Source organism: Argopecten irradians, chromosome 5 (assembly GCF_041381155.1).
Source record: "Argopecten irradians isolate NY chromosome 5, Ai_NY, whole genome shotgun sequence".
In the NCBI taxonomy this organism is placed as follows: domain Eukaryota; kingdom Metazoa; phylum Mollusca; class Bivalvia; order Pectinida; family Pectinidae; genus Argopecten; species Argopecten irradians.
This window is the reverse complement of record NC_091138.1, coordinates 1,310,181-1,334,396: the sequence shown is the minus strand read 5'-3', so window position 1 is coordinate 1,334,396 and position 24,216 is coordinate 1,310,181. Positions and strand designations below refer to the sequence as shown.

Sequence of the window (24,216 nt, the reverse complement as noted above, 5' to 3'; positions counted from 1 at the left end):
TATATATACTACATACATTTTACCTGATTAAGGTATACATCCTCGCCTGTCTCAATACTCCTAGAGTACAGAAGACTGTTGTGGTCCAGTGTGGTATATATATATACTACATACATTTTACCTGATTAAGGTATACATCCTCGCCTGTCTCATTACTCCTAGAGTACAGAGGACTGTTGTGGTCCAGTGTGGTATATATATATACTACATACATTTTACCTGATTAAGGTATACATCCTCGCCTGTCTCATTACTCCTAGAGTACAGAGGACTGTTGTGGTCCAGTGTGGTATATATATATACTACATACATTTTACCTGATTAAGGTATACATCCTCGCCTGTCTCATTACTCCTAGAGTACAGAGGACTGTTGTGGTCCAGTGTGGTATATATATATACTACATACATTTTACCTGATTAAGGTATACATCCTCGCCTGTCTCATTACTCCTAGAGTACAGAGGACTGTTGTGGTCCAGTGTGGTATATATATATACTACATACATTTTACCTGATTAAGGTATACATCCTCGCCTGTCTCATTACTCCTAGAGTACAGAGGACTGTTGTGGTCCAGTGTGGTATATATATATACTACATACATTTTACCTGATTAAGGTATACATCCTCGCCTGTCTCATTACTCCTAGAGTACAGAGGACTGTTGGGGTCCAGTGTGGTATATATATATACTACACATACATTTTACCTGATTAAGGTATACATCCTCGCCTGTCTCATTACTCCTAGAGTACAGAGGACTGTTGTGGTCCAGTGTGGTATATATATATACTACATACATTTTACCTGATTAAGGTATACATCCTCGCCTGTCTCATTACTCCTAGAGTACAGAGGACTGTTGTGGTCCAGTGTGGTATATATATATACTACATACATTTTACCTGATTAAGGTATACATCCTCGCCTGTCTCATTACTCCTAGAGTACAGAGGACTGTTGTGGTCCAGTGTGGTATATATATATACTACATACATTTTACCTGATTAAGGTATACATCCTCGCCTGTCTCATTACTCCTAGAGTACAGAGGACTGTTGTGGTCCAGTGTGGTATATATATATATACTACATACATTTTACCTGATTAAGGTATACATCCTCGCCTGTCTCATTACTCCTAGAGTACAGAGGACTGTTGTGGTCCAGTGTGGTATATATATATACTACATACATTTTACCTGATTAAGGTATACATCCTCGCCTGTCTCATTACTCCTAGAGTACAGAGGACTGTTGTGGTCCAGTGTGGTATATATATATACTACATACATTTTACCTGATTAAGGTATACATCCTCGCCTGTCTCATTACTCCTAGAGTACAGAGGACTGTTGTGGTCCAGTGTGGTATATATATATACTACTACATACATTTTACCTGATTAAGGTATACATCCTCGCCTGTCTCATTACTCCTAGAGTACAGAGGACTGTTGTGGTCCAGTGTGGTATATATATACTACTACATACATTTTACCTGATTAAGGTATACATCCTCGCCTGTCTCATTACTCCTAGAGTACAGAGGACTGTTGTGGTCCAGTGTGGTATATATATATACTACATACATTTTACCTGATTAAGGTATACATCCTCGCCTGTCTCATTACTCCTAGAGTACAGAGGACTGTTGTGGTCCAGTGTGGTATATATATATACTACATACATTTTACCTGATTAAGGTATACATCCTCGCCCGTCTCATTACTCCTAGAGTACAGAGGACTGTTGTGGTCCAGTGTGGTATATATATATACTACATACATTTTACCTGATTAAGGTATACATCCTCGCCTGTCTCATTACTCCTAGAGTACAGAGGACTGTTGTGGTCCAGTGTGGTATATATATATACTACATACATTTTACCTGATTAAGGTATACATCCTCGCCTGTCTCATTACTCCTAGAGTACAGAGGACTGTTGTGGTCCAGTGTGGTATATATATATACTACATACATTTTACCTGATTAAGGTATACATCCTCGCCTGTCTCATTACTCCTAGAGTACAGAGGACTGTTGTGGTCCAGTGTGGTATATATATATACTACATACATTTTACCTGATTAAGGTATACATCCTCGCCTGTCTCATTACTCCTAGAGTACAGAGGACTGTTGTGGTCCAGTGTGGTATATATATATATACTACATACATTTTACCTGATTAAGGTATACATCCTCGCCTGTCTCATTACTCCTAGAGTACAGAGGACTGTTGTGGTCCAGTGTGGTATATATATATATACTACATACATTTTACCTGATTAAGGTATACATCCTCGCCTGTCTCATTACTCCTAGAGTACAGAGGACTGTTGTGGTCCAGTGTGGTATATATATATATACTACATACATTTTACCTGATTAAGGTATACATCCTCGCCCGTGTCTCATTACTCCTAGAGTACAGAGGACTGTTGTGGTCCAGTGTGGTATATATATATACTACATACATTTTACCTGATTAAGGTATACATCCTCGCCTGTCTCATTACTCCTAGAGAGTACAGAGGACTGTTGTGGTCCAGTGTGGTATATATATATACTACATACATTTTACCTGATTAAGGTATACATCCTCGCCTGTCTCATTACTCCTAGAGTACAGAGGACTGTTGTGGTCCAGTGTGGTATATATATATACTACATACATTTTACCTGATTAAGGTATACATCCTCGCCTGTCTCATTACTCCTAGAGTACAGAGGACTGTTGTGGTCCAGTGTGGTATATATATATACTACATACATTTTACCTGATTAAGGTATACATCCTCGCCTGTCTCATTACTCCTAGAGTACAGAGGACTGTTGTGGTCCAGTGTGGTATATATATATACTACATACATTTTACCTGATTAAGGTATACATCCTCGCCTGTCTCATTACTCCTAGAGTACAGAGGACTGTTGTGGTCCAGTGTGGTATATATATATATACTACATACATTTTACCTGATTAAGGTATACATCCTCGCCTGTCTCATTACTCCTAGAGTACAGAGGACTGTTGTGGTCCAGTGTGGTATATATATACTACATACATTTTACCTGATTAAGGTATACATCCTCGCCTGTCTCATTACTCCTAGAGTACAGAGGACTGTTGTGGTCCAGTGTGGTATATATATATACTACATACATTTTACCTGATTAAGGTATACATCCTCGCCTGTCTCATTACTCCTAGAGTACAGAGGACTGTTGTGGTCCAGTGTGGTATATATATATACTACATACATTTTACCTGATTAAGGTATACATCCTCGCCTGTCTCATTACTCCTAGAGTACAGAGGACTGTTGTGGTCCAGTGTGGTATATATATATACTACATACATTTTACCTGATTAAGGTATACATCCTCGCCTGTCTCAATTACTCCTAGAGTACAGAGGACTGTTGTGGTCCAGTGTGGTATATATATATACTACATACATTTTACCTGATTAAGGTATACATCCTCGCCTGTCTCATTACTCCTAGAGTACAGAGGACTGTTGTGGTCCAGTGTGGTATATATATATATACTACATACATTTTACCTGATTAAGGTATACATCCTCGCCTGTCTCATTACTCCTAGAGTACAGAGGACTGTTGTGGTCCAGTGTGGTATATATATATACTACATACATTTTACCTGATTAAGGTATATACATCCTCGCCTGTCTCATTACTCCTAGAGTACAGAGGACTGTTGTGGTCCAGTGTGGTATATATATATATACTACATACATTTTACCTGATTAAGGTATACATCCTCGCCTGTCTCATTACTCCTAGAGTACAGAGGACTGTTGTGGTCCAGTGTGGTATATATATATACTACATACATTTTACCTGATTAAGGTATACATCCTCGCCTGTCTCATTACTCCTAGAGTACAGAGGACTGTTGTGGTCCAGTGTGGTATATATATATATACTACATACATTTTACCTGATTAAGGTATACATCCTCGCCTGTCTCATTACTCCTAGAGTACAGAGGACTGTTGTGGTCCAGTGTGGTATATATATATACTACATACATTTTACCTGATTAAGGTATACATCCTCGCCTGTCTCATTACTCCTAGAGTACAGAGGACTGTTGTGGTCCAGTGTGGTATATATATATACTACATACATTTTACCTGATTAAGGTATACATCCTCGCCTGTCTCATTACTCCTAGAGTACAGAGGACTGTTGTGGTCCAGTGTGGTATATATATATACTACATACATTTTACCTGATTAAGGTATACATCCTCGCCTGTCTCATTACTCCTAGAGTACAGAGGACTGTTGTGGTCCAGTGTGGTATATATATATATACTACATACATTTTACCTGATTAAGGTATACATCCTCGCCTGTCTCATTACTCCTAGAGTACAGAGGACTGTTGTGGTCCAGTGTGGTATATATATATACTACTACATACATTTTACCTGATTAAGGTATACATCCTCGCCTGTCTCATTACTCCTAGAGTACAGAGGACTGTTGTGGTCCAGTGTGGTATATATATATACTACATACATTTTACCTGATTAAGGTATACATCCTCGCCCGTCTCATTACTCCTAGAGTACAGAGGACTGTTGTGGTCCAGTGTGGTATATATATATATACTACATACATTTTACCTGATTAAGGTATACATCCTCGCCTGTCTCATTACTCCTAGAGTACAGAGGACTGTTGTGGTCCAGTGTGGTATATATATATACTACATACATTTTACCTGATTAAGGTATACATCCTCGCCTGTCTCATTACTCCTAGAGTACAGAGGACTGTTGTGGTCCAGTGTGGTATATATATATACTACATACATTTTACCTGATTAAGGTATACATCCTCGCCTGTCTCATTACTCCTAGAGTACAGAGGACTGTTGTGGTCCAGTGTGGTATATATATATACTACATACATTTTACCTGATTAAGGTATACATCCTCGCCTGTCTCATTACTCCTAGAGTACAGAGGACTGTTGTGGTCCAGTGTGGTATATATATATACTACATACATTTTACCTGATTAAGGTCTACATCCTCGCCTGTCTCATTACTCCTAGAGTACAGAGGACTGTTGTGGTCCAGTGTGGTATATATATACTGTACTACATACATTTTACCTGATTAAGGTCTACATCCTCGCCTGTCTCATTACTCCTAGAGTACAGAGGACTGTTGTGGTCCAGTGTGGTATATATATATACTACATACATTTTACCTGATTAAGGTATACATCCTCGCCTGTCTCATTACTCCTAGAGTACAGAGGACTGTTGTGGTCCAGTGTGGTATATATATATACTACATACATTTTACCTGATTAAGGTATACATCCTCGCCTGTCTCATTACTCCTAGAGTACAGAGGACTGTTGTGGTCCAGTGTGGTATATATATATACTACATACATTTTACCTGATTAAGGTATACATCCTCGCCTGTCTCATTACTCCTAGAGTACAGAGGACTGTTGTGGTCCAGTGTGGTATATATATATACTACATACATTTTACCTGATTAAGGTATACATCCTCGCCTGTCTCAATACTCCTAGAGTACAGAGGACTGTTGTGGTCCAGTGTGGTATATATATATACTACATACATTTTACCTGATTAAGGTATACATCCTCGCCTGTCTCATTACTCCTAGAGTACAGAGGACTGTTGTGGTCCAGTGTGGTATATATATATATACTACATACATTTTACCTGATTAAGGTATACATCCTCGCCTGTCTCATTACTCCTAGAGTACAGAGGACTGTTGTGGTCCAGTGTGGTATATATATATATATACTACATACATTTTACCTGATTAAGGTATACATCCTCGCCTGTCTCATTACTCCTAGAGTACAGAGGACTGTTGTGGTCCAGTGTGGTATATATATATACTACATATACATTTTACCTGATTAAGGTATACATCCTCGCCTGTCTCATTACTCCTAGAGTACAGAGGACTGTTGTGGTCCAGTGTGGTATATATATACTACATACATTTTACCTGATTAAGGTATACATCCTCGCCTGTCTCATTACTCCTAGAGTACAGAGGACTGTTGTGGTCCAGTGTGGTATATATATATACTACATACATTTTACCTGATTAAGGTATACATCCTCGCCTGTCTCATTACTCCTAGAGTACAGAGGACTGTTGTGGTCCAGTGTGGTATATATATATATACTACATACATTTTACCTGATTAAGGTATACATCCTCGCCTGTCTCATTACTCCTAGAGTACAGAGGACTGTTGTGGTCCAGTGTGGTATATATATACTACATACATTTTACCTGATTAAGGTATACATCCTCGCCTGTCTCATTACTCCTAGAGTACAGAGGACTGTTGTGGTCCAGTGTGGTATATATATACTACATACATTTTACCTGATTAAGGTATACATCCTCGCCTGTCTCATTACTCCTAGAGTACAGAGGACTGTTGTGGTCCAGTGTGGTATATATATATATACTACATACATTTTACCTGATTAAGGTATACATCCTCGCCTGTCTCATTACTCCTAGAGTACAGAGGACTGTTGTGGTCCAGTGTGGTATATATATATACTACATACATTTTACCTGATTAAGGTATACATCCTCGCCTGTCTCATTACTCCTAGAGTACAGAGGACTGTTGTGGTCCAGTGTGGTATATATATATACTACATACATTTTACCTGATTAAGGTATACATCCTCGCCTGTCTCATTACTCCTAGAGTACAGAGGACTGTTGTGGTCCAGTGTGGTATATATATATACTACATACATTTTACCTGATTAAGGTATACATCCTCGCCTGTCTCATTACTCCTAGAGTACAGAGGACTGTTGTGGTCCAGTGTGGTATATATATATACTACATACATTTTACCTGATTAAGGTATACATCCTCGCCCGTCTCATTACTCCTAGAGTACAGAGGACTGTTGTGGTCCAGTGTGGTATATATATATATACTACATACATTTTACCTGATTAAGGTATACACATCCTCGCCTGTCTCATTACTCCTAGAGTACAGAGGACTGTTGTGGTCCAGTGTGGTATATATATATACTACATACATTTTACCTGATTAAGGTATACATCCTCGCCTGTCTCATTACTCCTAGAGTACAGAGGACTGTTGTGGTCCAGTGTGGTATATATATATACTACATACATTTTACCTGATTAAGGTATACATCCTCGCCTGTCTCATTACTCCTAGAGTACAGAGGACTGTTGTGGTCCAGTGTGGTATATATATACTGTACTACATACATTTTACCTGATTAAGGTATACATCCTCGCCTGTCTCATTACTCCTAGAGTACAGAGGACTGTTGTGGTCCAGTGTGGTATATATATACTACATACATACATTTTACCTGATTAAGGTATACATCCTCGCCTGTCTCATTACTCCTAGAGTACAGAGGACTGTTGTGGTCCAGTGTGGTATATATATATACTACATACATTTTACCTGATTAAGGTATACATCCTCGCCTGTCTCAATACTCCTAGAGTACAGAGGACTGTTGTGGTCCAGTGTGGTATATATATACTACATACATTTTACCTGATTAAGGTATACATCCTCGCCTGTCTCATTACTCCTAGAGTACAGAGGACTGTTGTGGTCCAGTGTGGTATATATATATACTACATACATTTTACCTGATTAAGGTATACATCCTCGCCTGTCTCATTACTCCTAGAGTACAGAGGACTGTTGTGGTCCAGTGTGGTATATATATACTACATACATTTTACCTGATTAAGGTATACATCCTCGCCCGTCTCATTACTCCTAGAGTACAGAGGACTGTTGTGGTCCAGTGTGGTATATATATATACTACATACATTTTACCTGATTAAGGTATACATCCTCGCCTGTCTCATTACTCCTAGAGTACAGAGGACTGTTGTGGTCCAGTGTGGTATATATATATACTACATACATTTTACCTGATTAAGGTATACATCCTCGCCTGTCTCATTACTCCTAGAGTACAGAGGACTGTTGTGGTCCAGTGTGGTATATATATATACTACATACATTTTACCTGATTAAGGTATACATCCTCGCCTGTCTCATTACTCCTAGAGTACAGAGGACTGTTGTGGTCCAGTGTGGTATATATATACTACATACATTTTACCTGATTAAGGTATACATCCTCGCCTGTCTCATTACTCCTAGAGTACAGAGGACTGTTGTGGTCCAGTGTGGTATATATATATACTACATACATTTTACCTGATTAAGGTATACATCCTCGCCTGTCTCATTACTCCTAGAGTACAGAGGACTGTTGTGGTCCAGTGTGGTATATATATATACTACATACATTTTACCTGATTAAGGTATACATCCTCGCCTGTCTCATTACTCCTAGAGTACAGAGGACTGTTGTGGTCCAGTGTGGTATATATATATATACTACATACATTTTTACCTGATTAAGGTATACATCCTCGCCTGTCTCATTACTCCTAGAGTACAGAGGACTGTTGTGGTCCAGTGTGGTATATATATATACTACATACATTTTACCTGATTAAGGTATACATCCTCGCCTGTCTCATACTCATTACTCCTAGAGTACAGAGGACTGTTGTGGTCCAGTGTGGTATATATATATACTACATACATTTTACCTGATTAAGGTATACATCCTCGCCTGTCTCATTACTCCTAGAGTACAGAGGACTGTTGTGGTCCAGTGTGGTATATATATATATACTACATACATTTTACCTGATTAAGGTATACATCCTCGCCTGTCTCATTACTCCTAGAGTACAGAGGACTGTTGTGGTCCAGTGTGGTATATATATATATACTACATACATTTTACCTGATTAAGGTATACATCCTCGCCTGTCTCAATACTCCTAGAGTACAGAGGACTGTTGTGGTCCAGTGTGGTATATATATATATACTACATACATTTTACCTGATTAAGGTATACATCCTCGCCTGTCTCATTACTCCTAGAGTACAGAGGACTGTTGTGGTCCAGTGTGGTATATATATATACTACATACATTTTACCTGATTAAGGTATACATCCTCGCCTGTCTCATTACTCCTAGAGTACAGAGGACTGTTGTGGTCCAGTGTGGTATATATATACTACATACATTTTACCTGATTAAGGTATACATCCTCGCCTGTCTCATTACTCCTAGAGTACAGAGGACTGTTGTGGTCCAGTGTGGTATATATATACTACATACATTTTACCTGATTAAGGTATACATCCTCGCCTGTCTCATTACTCCTAGAGTACAGAGGACTGTTGTGGTCCAGTGTGGTATATATATATATACTACATACATTTTACCTGATTAAGGTATACATCCTCGCCTGTCTCATTACTCCTAGAGTACAGAGGACTGTTGTGGTCCAGTGTGGTATATATATATACTACATACATTTTACCTGATTAAGGTATACATCCTCGCCTGTCTCATTACTCCTAGAGTACAGAGGACTGTTGTGGTCCAGTGTGGTATATATATATACTACATACATTTTACCTGATTAAGGTATACATCCTCGCCCGTCTCATTACTCCTAGAGTACAGAGGACTGTTGTGGTCCAGTGTGGTATATATATATACTACATACATTTTACCTGATTAAGGTATACATCCTCGCCTGTCTCATTACTCCTAGAGTACAGAGGACTGTTGTGGTCCAGTGTGGTATATATATATACTACATACATTTTACCTGATTAAGGTATACATCCTCGCCTGTCTCATTACTCCTAGAGTACAGAGGACTGTTGTGGTCCAGTGTGGTATATATATACTACATACATTTTACCTGATTAAGGTATACATCCTCGCCTGTCTCAATACTCCTAGAGTACAGAGGACTGTTGTGGTCCAGTGTGGTATATATATACTACATACATTTTACCTGATTAAGGTATACATCCTCGCCTGTCTCATTACTCCTAGAGTACAGAGGACTGTTGTGGTCCAGTGTGGTATATATATATACTACATACATTTTACCTGATTAAGGTATACATCCTCGCCTGTCTCATTACTCCTAGAGTACAGAGGACTGTTGTGGTCCAGTGTGGTATATATATATACTACAAACATTTTAACCTGATTAAGGTATGCATCCTCGCCTGTCTCATTACTCCTAGAGTACAGAGGACTGTTGTGGTCCAGTGTGGTATATATATATACTACATACATTTTACCTGATTAAGGTATACATCCTCGCCTGTCTCATTACTCCTAGAGTACAGAGGACTGTTGTGGTCCAGTGTGGTATATATATACTACATACATTTTACCTGATTAAGGTATACATCCTCGCCTGTCTCATTACTCCTAGAGTACAGAGGACTGTTGTGGTCCAGTGTGGTATATATATATACTACATACATTTTACCTGATTAAGGTATACATCCTCGCCTGTCTCATTACTCCTAGAGTACAGAGGACTGTTGTGGTCCAGTGTGGTATATATATATACTACATACATTTTACCTGATTAAGGTATACATCCTCGCCTGTCTCATTACTCCTAGAGTACAGAGGAGACTGTTGTGGTCCAGTGTGGTATATATATATACTACATACATTTTACCTGATTAAGGTATACATCCTCGCCTGTCTCATTACTTCTAGAGTACAGAGGACTGTTGTGGTCCAGTGTGGTATATATATATACTACATACATTTTACCTGATTAAGGTATACATCCTCGCCTGTCTCATTACTCCTAGAGTACAGAGGACTGTTGTGGTCCAGTGTGGTATATATATATACTACATACATTTTACCTGATTAAGGTATACATCCTCGCCCGTCTCATTACTCCTAGAGTACAGAGGACTGTTGTGGTCCAGTGTGGTATATATATACTACTACATACATTTTACCTGATTAAGGTATACATCCTCGCCTGTCTCATTACTCCTAGAGTACAGAGGACTGTTGTGGTCCAGTGTGGTATATATATATACTACATACATTTTACCTGATTAAGGTATACATCCTCGCCCGTCTCATTACTCCTAGAGTACAGAGGACTGTTGTGGTCCAGTGTGGTATATATATATACTACATACATTTTACATTTTACCTGCCGTCTCATTAAGGTATACAGTGTGGTATATATATATACTACATTTTACTGATTAAGGTATACCCTCGCCTGTCTCATTACTCCTAGAGTACAGAGGACTGTTGTGGTCCAGTGTGGTATATATATATACATACATACATTTTACCTGATTAAGGTATACATCCTCGCCGTCTCATTACTCCTAGAGTACAGAGGACTGTTGTGGTCCAGTGTGGTATATATATTACTACATACATTTTACCTGATTAAGGTATACATCCTCGCCCGTCTCATTACTCCTAGAGTACAGAGGACTGTTGTGGTCCAGTGTGGTATATATATATACTACATACATTTTACCTGATTAAGGTATACATCCTCGCCTGTCTCATTACTCCTAGAGTACAGAGGACTGTTGTGGTCCAGTGTGGTATATATATATACTACATACATTTTACCTGATTAAGGTATACATCCTCGCCTGTCTCATTACTCCTAGAGTACAGAGGACTGTTGTGGTCCAGTGTGGTATATATATATACTACATACATTTTACCTGATTAAGGTATACATCCTCGCCTGTCTCATTACTCCTAGAGTACAGAGGACTGTTGTGGTCCAGTGTGGTATATATATATACTACATACATTTTACCTGATTAAGGTATACATCCTCGCCTGTCTCATTACTCCTAGAGTACAGAGGACTGTTGTGGTCCAGTGTGGTATATATATACTACATACATTTTACCTGATTAAGGTATACATCCTCGCCCGTCTCAATACTTCTAGAGTTAAGAGGACTGTTGTGGTCCAGTGTGGTATATATATATACTACATACATTTTACCTGATTAAGGTATACATCCTCGCCCGTCTCATTACTCCTAGAGTACAGAGGACTGTTGTGGTCCAGTGTGGTATATATATATATACTACATACATTTTACCTGATTAAGGTATACATCCTCGCCTGTCTCATTACTCCTAGAGTACAGAGGACTGTTGTGGTCCAGTGTGGTATATATATATACTACATACATTTTACCTGATTAAGGTATACATCCTCGCCCGTCTCAATACTCCTAGAGTACAGAGGACTGTTGTGGTCCAGTGTGGTATATATATACTGTACTACATACATTTTACCTGATTAAGGTATACATCCTCGCCCGTCTCATTACTCCTAGAGTACAGAGGACTGTTGTGGTCCAGTGTGGTATATATATACTGTACTACATACATTTTACCTGATTAAGGTATACATCCTCGCCCGTCTCAATACTCCTAGAGTACAGAGGACTGTTGTGGTCCAGTGTGGTATATATATATACTACATACATTTTACCTGATTAAGGTATACATCCTCGCCTGTCTCATTACTCCTAGAGTACAGAGGACTGTTGTGGTCCAGTGTGGTATATATATATACTACATACATTTTACCTGATTAAGGTATACATCCTCGCCTGTCTCATTACTCCTAGAGTTAAGAGGACTGTTGTGGTCCAGTGTGGTATATATATATATACTACATACATTTTACCTGATTAAGGTATACATCCTCGCCTGTCTCATTACTCCTAGAGTACAGAGGACTGTTGTGGTCCAGTGTGGTATATATATATACTACATACATTTTACCTGATTAAGGTATACATCCTCGCCTGTCTCATTACTCCTAGAGTACAGAGGACTGTTGTGGTCCAGTGTGGTATATATATATATACTACATACATTTTACCTGATTAAGGTATACATCCTCGCCTGTCTCATTACTCCTAGAGTACAGAGGACTGTTGTGGTCCAGTGTGGTATATATATATACTACATACATTTTACCTGATTAAGGTATACATCCTCGCCTGTCTCATTACTCCTAGAGTACAGAGGACTGTTGTGGTCCAGTGTGGTATATATATATACTACATACATTTTACCTGATTAAGGTATACATCCTCGCCTGTCTCATTACTCCTAGAGTACAGAGGACTGTTGTGGTCCAGTGTGGTATATATATATACTACATACATTTTACCTGATTAAGGTATACATCCTCGCCTGTCTCATTACTCCTAGAGTACAGAGGACTGTTGTGGTCCAGTGTGGTATATATATATACTACATACATTTTACCTGATTAAGGTATACATCCTCGCCTGTCTCATTACTCCTAGAGTACAGAGGACTGTTGTGGTCCAGTGTGGTATATATATATACTACATACATTTTACCTGATTAAGGTATACATCCTCGCCTGTCTCATTACTCCTAGAGTACAGAGGACTGTTGTGGTCCAGTGTGGTATATATATATACTACATACATTTTACCTGATTAAGGTATACATCCTCGCCTGTCTCATTACTCCTAGAGTACAGAGGACTGTTGTGGTCCAGTGTGGTATATATATATACTACATACATTTTACCTGATTAAGGTATACATCCTCGCCTGTCTCATTACTCCTAGAGTACAGAGGACTGTTGTGGTCCAGTGTGGTATATATATATACTACATACATTTTACCTGATTAAGGTCTACATCCTCGCCTGTCTCATTACTCCTAGAGTACAGAGGACTGTTGTGGTCCAGTGTGGTATATATATACTGTACTACATACATTTTACCTGATTAAGGTCTACATCCTCGCCTGTCTCATTACTCCTAGAGTACAGAGGACTGTTGTGGTCCAGTGTGGTATATATATATACTACATACATTTTACCTGATTAAGGTATACATCCTCGCCTGTCTCATTACTCCTAGAGTACAGAGGACTGTTGTGGTCCAGTGTGGTATATATATATACTACATACATTTTACCTGATTAAGGTATACATCCTCGCCTGTCTCATTACTCCTAGAGTACAGAGGACTGTTGTGGTCCAGTGTGGTATATATATATACTACATACATTTTACCTGATTAAGGTATACATCCTCGCCTGTCTCATTACTCCTAGAGTACAGAGGACTGTTGTGGTCCAGTGTGGTATATATATATACTACATACATTTTACCTGATTAAGGTATACATCCTCGCCTGTCTCATTACTCCTAGAGTACAGAGGACTGTTGTGGTCCAGTGTGGGTATATATATACTACATACATTTTACCTGATTAAGGTATACATCCTCGCCTGTCTCATTACTCCTAGAGTACAGAGGACTGTTGTGGTCCAGTGTGGTATATATATACTACATACATTTTACCTGATTAAGGTATACATCCTCGCCTGTCTCATTACTCCTAGAGTACAGAGGACTGTTGTGGTCCAGTGTGGTATATATATATACTACATACATTTTACCTGATTAAGGTATACATCCTCGCCTGTCTCATTACTCCTAGAGTACAGAGGACTGTTGTGGTCCAGTGTGGTATATATATATACTACATACATTTTACCTGATTAAGGTATACATCCTCGCCTGTCTCATTACTCCTAGAGTACAGAGGACTGTTGTGGTCCAGTGTGGTATATATATATATATACTACATACATTTTACCTGATTAAGGTATACATCCTCGCCTGTCTCATTACTCCTAGAGTACAGAGGACTGTTGTGGTCCAGTGTGGTATATATATATATACTACATACATTTTACCTGATTAAGGTATACATCCTCGCCCGTCTCAATACTCCTAGAGTACAGAGGACTGTTGTGGTCCAGTGTGGTATATATATATATACTACATACATTTTACCTGATTAAGGTATACATCCTCGCCTGTCTCATTACTCCTAGAGTACAGAGGACTGTTGTGGTCCAGTGTGGTATATATATATACTACATACATTTTACCTGATTAAGGTATACATCCTCGCCTGTCTCATTACTCCTAGAGTACAGAGGACTGTTGTGGTCCAGTGTGGTATATATATACTACATACATTTTACCTGATTAAGGTATACATCCTCGCCTGTCTCATTACTCCTAGAGTACAGAGGACTGTTGTGGTCCAGTGTGGTATATATATATACTACATACATTTTACCTGATTAAGGTATACATCCTCGCCTGTCTCATTACTCCTAGAGTACAGAGGACTGTTGTGGTCCAGTGTGGTATATATATATACTACATACATTTTACCTGATTAAGGTATACATCCTCGCCTGTCTCATTACTCCTAGAGTACAGAGGACTGTTGTGGTCCAGTGTGGTATATATATATACTACATACATTTTACCTGATTAAGGTATACATCCTCGCCTGTCTCAATACTCCTAGAGTACAGAGGACTGTTGTGGTCCAGTGTGGTATATATATATACTACATACATTTTACCTGATTAAGGTATACATCCTCGCCTGTCTCATTACTCCTAGAGTACAGAGGACTGTTGTGGTCCAGTGTGGTATATATATATACTACATACATTTTACCTGATTAAGGTATACATCCTCGCCTGTCTCATTACTCCTAGAGTACAGAGGACTGTTGTGGTCCAGTGTGGTATATATATATATACTACATACATTTTACCTGATTAAGGTATACATCCTCGCCTGTCTCAATACTCCTAGAGTACAGAGGACTGTTGTGGTCCAGTGTGGTATATATATATACTACATACATTTTACCTGATTAAGGTATACATCCTCGCCTGTCTCTATTACTCCTAGAGTACAGAGGACTGTTGTGGTCCAGTGTGGTATATATATATACTACATACATTTTACCTGATTAAGGTATACATCCTCGCCTGTCTCATTACTCCTAGAGTACAGAGGACTGTTGTGGTCCAGTGTGGTATATATATATATACTACATACATTTTACCTGATTAAGGTATACCTCCTCGCCTGTCTCATTACTCCTAGAGTACAGAGGACTGTTGTGGTCCAGTGTGGTATATATATACTGTACATGATTAAGGTATACCTCCTCGCCCTCCATTACTCTAGAGTGGACTGTTGTGGTCCAGTGTATATATATACTTCATACGTTTTTACCTGATTAAGGTATGCATCCTCGCCCGTCTCATTACTCCTAGAGTACAGAGGGACTGTTGTGGCCCAGTGTGTCATCCCACGCTCCATGGAGATCATACGCCATCAAGAAAATGTAGTCAAGATCTTCTGATATGAAACGTAAAGGCGATATGTAGGTTTTAATTAGCCATACGCATATAGCCGGTTTTTTAAGCCGGAATTATGAACAGCGAGTTTTTGATAAATTATTTAATTATTTGCATCCACATGTGAAATCAGTTAATTTCTAGGACCCACGTTAACAATGTACTATATGGTTATAAAAATACGGTTGCAATTACTGTTTTTTTTTCTATTATTAACATGATCAATGACATGTTTATTTGGCCTGTTGTTTGTTTTGTTTGTATTGAATGTGTGTATGGTATTAGCATATGAATATTTAAGTGACATAACGATTAAATTATATGTATAGGTTACTTAAGAGCTTTTCGATCTGTTCAGGGGTTTTGGTTTTAGTTGTAGCTTACAAGCTTGCTCTTCAGTAACGAATACAAATATCACAGAAAAAGTAAGTCCTATCACAGAATAAATTATTACATCACAAGATAGAATCAACATCACAGGCTAGATAAATACAGAAAATCGCACTAGTGTACACAACAAAAGTCATACAAACTCTCATATTGTAATAAGTGATAATGATATACACAAATCTTGTAGACATAAATGGCAATACGACAAAAATAAAAATTTGACCGATTATACGCTAACATGGCATACATTAAAACAAAAAGTTGAAGTTATATGATAACATTGAAATACTAAAATATAAAGATTTAAGATTTTTTTAAATATAGTAATATACATTGTACAAATATTGAAATTTCAGATGTTGGCCATACATAAAATCAATGATTGCAGTTATTGTTTTTATTATTCTAAAGTGGCTTTCTGCATTCTTCACTATGATTGTTTTTTCTGTGACTTTTGCAGCAAGACTATTCCAATGTCTGTACCATTGACTGAAATTTGTAAACAGCCAAATGACATGGTGAAATCTAATTTTGCCATTGATCATACCTTTGACTATACATACTGTTGTAAACAGCCAAAGACATGGTGACTTCACCTATGATCATACCTAACTATACATACTGTTGTAAACAGCCAAATGACATGGTGACTTCACCATGATCATACCTAACTATACATACTGTTGTAAACAGCCAAATGACATGGTGACTTCACTATGATCATACCTAACTATACATACTGTTGTAAACAGCCAAATGACATGGTGACTTCACTATGATCATACCTAACTATACATACTGTTGTAAACAGCCAAATGACATGGTGACTTCACCATGATCATACCTAACTTTACATACTGTTGTAAACAGCCAAATGACATGGTGACTTCACCATGATCATACCTAACTATACATACTGTTGTAAACAGCCAAATGACATGGTGACTTCACTATGATCATACCTAACTATTACATACTGTTTCAAACAGCCAAATGACATGGTGACTTCACTATGATCATACCTAACTATACATACTGTTGTAAACAGCCAAATGACATGGTGACTTCACTATGATCATACCTAACTATACATACTGTTGTAAACAGCCAAATGACATGGTGACTTCACTATGATCATACCTAACTATACATACTGTTGTAAACAGCCAAATGACATGGTGACTTCACTATGATCATACCTAACTATACATACTGTTGTAAACAGCCAAATGACATGGTGACTTCACCATGATCATACCTAACTATACATACTGTTGTAAACAGCCAAATGACATGGTGACTTCACCATGATCATACCTAACTATACATACTGTTGTAAACAGCCAAATGACATGGTGACTTCACTATGATCATACCTAACTATACATACTGTTGTAAACAGCCAAATGACATGGTGACTTCACTATGATCATACCTAACTATACATACTGTTGTAAACAGCCAAATGACATGGTGACTTCACTATGATCATACCTAACTATACATACTGTTGTAAACAGCCAAATGACATGGTGACTTCACCATGATCATACCTAACTATACATACTGTTGTAAACAGCCAAATGACATGGTGACTTCACTATGATCATACCTAACTATACATACTGTTGTAAACAGCCAAATGACATGGTGACTTCACCATGATCATACCTAACTATACATACTGTTGTAAACAGCCAAATGACATGGTGACTTCACTATGATCATACCTAACTATACATACTGTTGTAAACAGCCAAATGACATGGTGACTTCACTATGATCATACCTAACTATACATACTGTTGTAAACAGCCAAATGACATGGTGACTTCACCATGATCATACCTAACTATACATACTGTTGTAAACAGCCAAATGACATGGTGACTTCACTATGATCATACCTAACTATACATACTGTTGTAAACAGCCAAATGACATGGTGACTTCACTATGATCATACCTAACTATACATACTGTTGTAAACAGCCAAATGACATGGTGACTTCACTATGATCATACCTAACTTTACATACTGTTGTAAACAGCCAAATGACATGGTGACTTCACTATGATCATACCTAACTATACATACTGTTGTAAACAGCCAAATGACATGGTGACTTCACTATGATCATACCTAACTATACATACTGTTGTAAACAGCCAAATGACATGGTGACTTCACTATGATCATACCTAACTATACATACTGTTGTAAACAGCCAAATGACATGGTGACTTCACTATGATCATACCTAACTATACATACTGTTGTAAACAAGCCAAATGACATGGTGACTTCACCATGATCATACCTAACTTTACATACTGTTGTAAACAGCCAAATGACATGGTGACTTCACCATGATCATACCTAACTATACATACTGTTGTAAACAGCCAAATGACATGTGTTCAAACTAATGTGATGGTGACTTCACTATGATCATACCTAACTATACATACTGTTGTAAACAGCCAAATGACATGGTGACTTCACTATGATCATACCTAACTATACATACTGTTGTAAACAGCCAAATGACATGGTGACTTCACTATGATCATACCTAACTATACATACTGTTGTAAACAGCCAAATGACATGGTGACTTCACTATGATCATACCTAACTATACATACTGTTGTAAACAGCCAAATGACATGGTGACTTCACTATGATCATACCTAACTATACATACTGTTGTAAACAGCCAAATGACATGGTGACTTCACTATGATCATACCTAACTATACATACTGTTGTAAACAGCCAAATGACATGGTGACTTCACTATGATCATACCTAACTATACATACTGTTGTAAACAGCCAAATGACATGGTGACTTCACTATGATCATACCTAACTATACATACTGTTGTAAACAGCCAAATGACATGGTGACTTCACTATGATCATGGAAGGTTGCCTAACGTTACATACTGTTGTAAACAGCCAAATGACATGGTGACTTCACCATGATCATACCTAACTTTACATACTGTTGTAAACAGCCAAATGACATGGTGACTTCACCATGATCATACCTAACTATACATACTGTTGTAAACAGCCAAATGACATGGTGACTTCACTATGATCATACCTAACTATACATACTGTTGTAAACAGCCAAATGACATGGTGACTTCACTATGATCATACCTAACTATACATACTGTTGTAAACAGCCAAATGACATGGTGACTTCACTATGATCATACCTAACTATACATACTGTTGTAAACAGCCAAATGACATGGTGACTTCACTATGATCATACCTAACTATACATACTGTTGTAAACAGCCAAATGACATGGTGACTTCACTATGATCATACCTAACTATACATACTGTTGTAAACAGCCAAATGACATGGTGACTTCACCATGATCATACCTAACTATACATACTGTTGTAAACAGCCAAATGACATGGTGACTTCACCATGATCATACCTAACTATACATACTGTTGTAAACAGCCAAATGACATGGTGACTTCACCATGATCATACCTAACTATACATACTGTTGTAAACAGCCAAATGACATGGTGACTTCACCATGATCATACCTAACTATACATACTGTTGTAAACAGCCAAATGACATGGTGACTTCACTATGATCATACCTAACTTTACATACTGTTGTAAACAGCCAAATGACATGGTGACTTCACTATGATCATACCTAACTATACATACTGTTGTAAACAGCCAAATGACATGGTGACTTCACCATGATCATACCTAACTATACATACTGTTGTAAACAGCCAAATGACATGGTGACTTCACTATGATCATACCTAACTATACATACTGTTGTAAACAGCCAAATGACATGGTGACTTCACTATGATCATACCTAACTATACATACTGTTGTAAACAGCCAAATGACATGGTGACTTCACTATGATCATACCTAACTATACATACTGTTGTAAACAGCCAAATGACATGGTGACTTCACCATGATCATACCTAACTATACATACTGTTGTAAACAGCCAAATGACATGGTGACTTCACTATGATCATACCTAACTATACATACTGTTGTAAACAGCCAAATGACATGGTGACTTCACCATGATCATACCTAACTATACATACTGTTGTAAACAGCCAAATGACATGGTGACTTCACCATGATCATACCTAACTATACATACTGTTTGTAAACAGCCAAATGACATGGTGACTTCACTATGATCATACCTAACTATACATACTGTTGTAAACAGCCAAATGACATGGTGACTTCACTATGATCATACCTAACTATACATACTGTTGTAAACAGCCAAATGACATGGTGACTTCACTATGATCATACCTAACTATACATACTGTTGTAAACAGCCAAATGACATGGTGACTTCACTATGATCATACCTAACTATACATACTGTTGTAAACAGCCAAATGACATGGTGACTTCACTATGATCATACCTAACTTTACATACTGTTGTAAACAGCCAAATGACATGGTGACTTCACTATGATCATACCTAACTATACATACTGTTGTAAACAGCCAAATGACATGGTGACTTCACTATGATCATACCTAACTATACATACTGTTGTAAACAGCCAAATGACATGGTGACTTCACTATGATCATACCTAACTATACATACTGTTGTAAACAGCCAAATGACATGGTGACTTCACCATGATCATACCTAACTTTACATACTGTTGTAAACAGCCAAATGACATGGTGACTTCACTATGATCATACCTAACTATACATACTGTTGTAAACAGCCAAATGACATGGTGACTTCACCATGATCATACCTAACTATACATACTGTTGTAAACAGCCAAATGACATGGTGACTTCACTATGATCATACCTAACTATACATACTGTTGTAAACAGCCAAATGACATTGGTGACTTCACTATGATCATACCTAACTATTACATACTGTTGTAAACAGCCAAATGACATGGTGACTTCACTATGATCATACCTAACTATACATACTGTTGTAAACAGCCAAATGACATGGTGACTTCACTATGATCATACCTAACTATACATACTGTTGTAAACAGCCAAATGACATGGTGACTTCACTATGATCATACCTAACTTTACATACTGTTGTAAACAGCCAAATGACATGGTGACTTCACCATGATCATACCTAACTATACATACTGTTGTAAACAGCCAAATGACATGGTGACTTCACCATGATCATACCTAACTTTACATACTGTTGTAAACAGCCAAATGACATGGTGACTTCACTATGATCATACCTAACTTTATATACTGTTGTAAACAGCCAAATGACATGGTGACTTCACTATGATCATACCTAACTTTACATACTGTTGTAAACAGCCAAATGACATGGTGACTTCACTATGATCATACCTAACTATACATACTGTTGTAAACAGCCAAATGACATGGTGACTTCACTATGATCATACCTAACTATACATACTGTTGTAAACAGCCAAATGACATGGTGACTTCACCATGATCATACCTAACTTTACATACTGTTGTAAACAGCCAAATGACATGGTGACTTCACTATGATCATACCTAACTATACATACTGTTGTAAACAGCCAAATGACATGGTGACTTCACTATGATCATACCTAACTATACATACTGTTGTAAACAGCCAAATGACATGGTGACTTCACTATGATCATACCTAACTATACATACTGTTGTAAACAGCCAAATGACATGGTGACTTCACTATGATCATACCTAACTATACATACTGTTGTAAACAGCCAAATGACATGGTGACTTCACTATGATCATACCTAACTATACATACTGTTGTAAACAGCCAAATGACATGGTGACTTCACTATGATCATACCTAACTATACATACTGTTGTAAACAGCCAAATGACATGGTGACTTCACCATGATCATACCTAACTATACATACTGTTGTAAACAGCCAAATGACATGGTGACTTCACTATGACATATACATACTGTTGTAAACAGCCAAATGACATGGTGACTTCACTATGATCATACCTAACTATACATACTGTTGTAAACAGCCAAATGACATGGTGACTTCACCATGATCATACCTAACTATACATACTGTTGTAAACAGCCAAATGACATGGTGACTTCACTATGATCATACCTAACTATACATACTGTTGTAAACAGCCAAATGACATGGTGACTTCACTATGATCATACCTAACTATACATACTGTTGTAAACAGCCAAATGACATGGTGACTTCACTATGATCATACCTAACTATACATACTGTTGTAAACAGCCAAATGACATGGTGACTTCACTATGATCATACCTAACTATACATATACTGTTGTAAACAGCCAAATGACATGGTGACTTCACTATGATCATACCTAACTATACATACTGTTGTAAACAGCCAAATGACATGGTGACTTCACTATGATCATACCTAACTTTACATACTGTTGTAAACAGCCAAATGACATGGTGACTTCACTATGATCATACCTAACTTTACATACTGTTGTAAACAGCCAAATGACATGGTGACTTCACTATGATCATACCTAACTATACATACTGTTGTAAACAGCCAAATGACATGGTGACTTCACTATGATCATACCTAACTATACATACTGTTGTAAACAGCCAAATGACATGGTGACTTCACTATGATCATACCTAACTTTACATACTGTTGTAAACAGCCAAATGACATGGTGACTTCACTATGATCATACCTAACTATACATACTGTTGTAAACAGCCAAATGACATGGTGACTTCACTATGATCATACCTAACTATACATACTGTTGTAAACAGCCAAATGACATGGTGACTTCACTATGATCATACCTAACTATACATACTGTTGTAAACAGCCAAATGACATGGTGACTTCACCATGATCATACCTAACTATACATACTGTTGTAAACAGCCAAATGACATGGTGACTTCACCATGATCATACCTAACTATACATACTGTTGTAAACAGCCAAATGACATGGTGACTTCACTATGATCATACCTAACTATACATACTGTTGTAAACAGCCAAATGACATGGTGACTTCACTATGATCATACCTAACTATACATACTGTTGTAAACAGCCAAATGACATGGTGACTTCACCATGATCATACCTAACTTTACATACTGTTGTAAACAGCCAAATGACATGGTGACTTCACTATGATCATACCTAACTATACATACTGTTGTAAACAGCCAAATGACATGGTGACTTCACTATGATCATACCTAACTATACATACTGTTGTAAACAGCCAAATGACATGGTGACTTCACTATGATCATACCTAACGTTACATACTGTTGTAAACAGCCAAATGACATGGTGACTTCACTATGATCATACCTAACTATACATACTGTTGTAAACAGCCAAATGACATGGTGACTTCACCATGATCATACCTAACTATACATACTGTTGTAAACAGCCAAATGACATGGTGACTTCACTATGATCATACCTAACTATACATACTGTTGTAAACAGCCAAATGACATGGTGACTTCACTATGATCATA

General features: G+C 37.7%; 2 protein-coding genes across 3 annotated transcripts in view; one reads left to right on the top strand and one right to left on the bottom strand.

Moving 5' to 3' along the window:
* Positions 1-16,230, bottom strand: part of LOC138322623 (chitotriosidase-1-like) — a 44,170-nt gene extending 27,940 nt beyond the window's left edge. The window contains exon 1 of one of the 2 annotated variants that reach the window (XM_069266608.1): positions 16,108-16,230. In XM_069266608.1, the coding sequence (XP_069122709.1) occupies positions 16,108-16,203 (96 nt within the window). In that variant the 5' untranslated portion in view covers positions 16,204-16,230. Of the gene's footprint in view, positions 1-10,173; positions 10,282-16,107 lie in introns of those variants that run through there. The other variant, XM_069266609.1, reaches the window with a different exon arrangement.
* The window catches only part of LOC138322617 (fatty acid synthase-like), a 381,340-nt gene that overhangs the window by 340,768 nt on the left and 16,356 nt on the right, over positions 1-24,216 (top strand). The window lies entirely within an intron of this gene.